The following is a 4337-nucleotide window of genomic DNA, read 5'->3' on the forward strand; positions in this document are numbered from 1 at the left end:
GACTTCACGGTACTCGCCCGATTCATCTCCCTCCCCCTCATCGCATTCTTCCTGCGGATTTGATTTGATTTGGATGCGAGGATCTGGTTGATTTGAGTCGATTATGGGTTGTTTTGGTACGGATCTGTGGGGGCTGTCGGCTTGAAATTGGTCCCGCATCGAATCCCGGGGATCTGCGCTGCGGCTTGCCGATTTGGCGATTAGTAACGTGCATTATTTTTGTTTAGTTCTAGTGCGTAACTTGTACTGTATATTATTTAATATAGGGGAGTGTTGATTCGTTGGTGCTCTCGTGCAAAATCCAGACCACTGAGGGAAATTTCGGGTGCTCCTTTGGTATCTGTGGCTTGGCATGCGTGTATTGTGAGTGCAGTCCGTGGATGATTCAGATTCTAGTGATTGACAACACTACTGATTTCATGGAAATTGTTGCTTCATAAAAGTATATGCTTTGATGAAGAGCTTCTTCTGGAGTTCCGTTATCAGATCGGGATCCTTAAGTTCACTTGAGCACACATTTTGTTTGCCCCTTTCACAATTGAGTTTCTGCATTCTCACTTTCTCGCTCTAGATAGAGAAATTGATACAACTAGCGTACCTTATTTCTTTGAGAGAAGTGCATATTTCAACCCTGAAATCTTGCCCTAGTCTAATTTACAACCCCAAACTTCAATAACGTCTAAACTACAACCCCCAACTCTCAAAACCGGTCAGGATTCATCCCTTCTCTACCTCTCGACCAGTTTTGACCAAGTTGACCGGTTTTAAAGGTTGAATCCTGACCGGTTTTGAGAGTTTGGGGTTGTAGTTTAGACGGTATTGGAGTTCGGGGTTGTAAATTAGACTAGGGCAAAAGTTCGGGGTTGAAATATGCACTTCTCTCTATTTCTTTCATTTAGCAATTGATCCATGGACCACCTTGCTCATGTTTGATAATACTGTTTGTGAACATAGGTAACTTCACGAGGCGGTAACACTGTATATACGTTGAAGGGAAAATCTGGTGATAAATTCGAGTTTAATGCTCCAAGGGGTGGAACGTACAAGTTTTGTTTCCATAGTCCATATGGAGCACCTAAAACTGTTTCTTTCTACGTTCATGATGGTTAGCTTACTGGCCCTGTTCCTCAAGCTCGGTATTCTTCAAATTAGTTTGTTTGCAAGTGTTGAGCACTGACCGATTAATTGGATTCTTAAATGGATCACCGGGACATAAACTAGAAAATGTATCCGCTCTAGTAGTAAAGATATGCATGCAGGAATGACTAGCAAGCCATATATACCAAAATTTTGATGTACCTTGCAAGAGATCAAATGGGCCGTGGCAAGGGCAACTTGGTAGGCAAGTAGGAAAATACATAGTAGTTGTGTGGTGTTGATTGTGGCTATTTACTGTTATGAACTTTATTATTAGCCATGCACGTGCCTTTATTTTTATGGCCGTGCAGATGGACAAATGTAATTTAAAATCTTCAAACCTAAGCCTATACATATTGGATGTATCTAGGTTGAGTAATTGAATTGAAATTCTGATGTAATATGCTCGCAGTCGATTTAGTAATTTGTTTCTCTAGACCAATATTAAACTACTATAAGCGAAATTTTGAATCAAATAGTGGGCTAGTATAGTCTCAACGCTATTGTTTATAAGAGAGTGAGTCTTGCCATGTAAAAGAGTTTGAGTGTCTCGCCATATAGGGAGGAGTAAGATGTTGGATGAACTGTTTGGCTTCAGAGGATAGAGTTTAATTCAATTAATCGGATTAAGTCAATAGAATTAGAATTCTATTCACGTAGATTTTTCCATTGGACTCTACTTGGAATTAAAATCTCTGTTTTTTAAACAAAAGCATAGCTGCACATTTGGAAGTTTTTAGCAAATTACTGCACCTATTAGTAATATGGTATCGTATCAAAACGGGGATGCGGAGGGGCCAGTAGGCATGAAACACATCTACATTTGGGGGCCTGATCAGTCCCCTACCAAATCGTTGCCTTGCCAATATTTGGCATGCGAACAGAAACTGGCATGCCTAGGTGGCTATGTCACTTGTCAAATTATATTAGTAGTTGTCAAAATACTAATCATAAATTTAGCTGGCAATATGTTTCCAAGCCCCAACTTTGGCTTGCTGAAATTTGGAAAGGCAAATGTTGGTATTAAAGTGACCAGCCCCTGGATCTGTGGCCTTGTTAGTTGATCCTCATCATGAACCTTGTCTCACCCTTTATCTCAGGTCGCAATCTTGTTCTGGAGGAGGCCCTGAAGGGGGGAGCCTTCAAGAAGAGGTATGATGAGTGGATGGCTAGGTATCACCGCACATACAAGGAGGAAGCCATGAAGAAGAGGTTCGAGGAGTGGATGGCCAAGTACCGTCGCACCTACAAGGATGATGAGGAGAAGGCGCGGCGCTATGAGCTATTCAAGGACTGTGCCAAGATGGTTGATAAGCTTAATGTGTTTCCGGGTGGGGCGACCACAAACAACTTCTGCGACTATTCTGAGGATGAGAGGCAAGCCAGCTTAGGGGCCGAGTAATCGTGATTGCCATCAGTGATGGCAAGGAAGTGGCTCTTATGCCTAAGGTAAAATGGGCTCCAATCATCTGAGACCTCGAACTCTTGTCATTGATCATCTGCACAAAAATATAGTAGTAAGTTCATATTATCTTGGTGTAGAATCAGTCATACACCATACGACATGTAATATCTCTGCTCGGTGGGCATTTGCTGCTCTGTGAACTGCAACATTGGCTGCTCCAAATAAACAAAACGAACTGCAAGAGATGAATGTGAACTGTACGTCACCTCTACATACTAGTACTCCATTAAGAGAACTGCAATTCATGTGAACTCTTATATAAACCTAAGGCACAAGGTTAGTCTTCAATTTATATTGTCATATACATCAAAGAAAATAACTTGCTGCTCTTAATAAGTAACCTAGTTGTGCTAATTGTCATATATCAGAAAATGCCAACGGAGGCCGAGCTCCAGGGAGCTCATTTTTATATTTCATTTTTCCTGATCGCGAAAATTTCAAATTTATTCATGAACACATATACACATGTATACTACGTATTAGTAAGCGTGCACGTGCAACGCACGAATAACCGTACACAGGAATTTCCCTGTTCATAATTAGCAAAATTCACACATCAAAGGCAATCAAGGGGGTGAACTTTCCATAGAGAACATACATGATATTTACTGTGCGTATAGTAAAAATGGAACAAAATATTCCATAATGTTTCTATTATCTAATGCAAACTTCATAGGACTTATGATGCGATTAAGCATTGTACAAATGAACATGGTAGAGAAAGAAAAGGTACAAAAAGGAAAAATAGGAACATACTAAATGAGTGCCAAGGTAAACTTTATCAGAGTTATAAGTGATAAAGGGCCATACACTGTCGCAAGGCACAAGCAATTTCATGAAAAGCAATGAAAAAAAGTTAAATAATAATATGATTGTTCATGGTTCTTACATGATGAACCACAAATGTTTCCAAAAATAAACATGGGAAAAGTATCATATAGTACTCCCTCCAATCCATATTACTTGTCGCTCAAACAGATGTATCTAGAGACATTTCAGTGCTTGATACATCCATTTGAGCAACAACTAATATGGTTCAGAGGGAGTATATGATTTTAGAACAAGTTCATGTCATACATGCATGAGAATAACGCTCGATTCACGAATCAACATCAATCTTAACACATAGACCAATGACAATTATAACCTTGTGGTGCCACGGAACAATTCACCAATCTATACTGATCACAATCGGTTCAATTTTAATGTGCATTGGACATAGTGCTCCTAAAGGCAATGCCTTCATCTTGGGAGAATTTTGTCTGATACATACTTGACACATAGAAGCATTTGACACATCTAGTGCATCATCTTGATACTGGCACGGTTGTGTTAACAATAGCGCATTTCCTGACGAAAATATGAGATACCATGCAAATTACTATCTAATCTTGAACGTGCTTCACGCGGTATCCAGAAGCCAACGCTACAGGAGCATTAACTTGATCACCTGCACCTTGTAATTCAATCAACTGATCTGAGGTTATAATGTAAAAAAAATTTAAGGTCACATCTATATTCAAATATTTCATCTTCTTTAGAATACTTAACTTTCCTTTATCTAAGAAAACAATGTCATAAACATATGTAGATTCAACGTCCTATCTCAGAGAAAATAATAAGTACAAAAGAAATTGTCAAGGTTTCTACATGCAGCATTCCAATGCTTGATGCGCCCTCTCTAGGAGCAGCAGTACATAAACTGAGTCCTTGCAAGCCAAGATCTGAATCCCCC

The 4337-nt window shown here is 39.6% G+C and overlaps 1 protein-coding gene across 1 annotated transcript in view; it reads left to right on the plus strand.

Annotated features, from left to right (window-relative positions):
• LOC119352488 overlaps positions 1–2792 on the plus strand; it is a 4248-nt gene extending 1456 nt beyond the window's left edge. The window contains exons 2-4 of the mRNA XM_037619107.1: positions 1–9; positions 955–1105; positions 2238–2792. The exon at positions 1–9 is cut by the window's left edge and continues 7 nt beyond it. Coding sequence (XP_037475004.1) covers positions 1–9; positions 955–1105; positions 2238–2539 — 462 coding nt within the window. The 3' untranslated portion in view covers positions 2540–2792. The remainder of the gene's footprint in view (positions 10–954; positions 1106–2237) is intronic.
• The last annotated feature ends 1545 nt before the right edge of the window (positions 2793–4337 follow it).

The sequence above is a fragment of the Triticum dicoccoides genome, chromosome 2A, assembly GCF_002162155.2.
Source record: "Triticum dicoccoides isolate Atlit2015 ecotype Zavitan chromosome 2A, WEW_v2.0, whole genome shotgun sequence".
Classification (NCBI taxonomy): Eukaryota; Viridiplantae; Streptophyta; class Magnoliopsida; order Poales; family Poaceae; genus Triticum; species Triticum dicoccoides.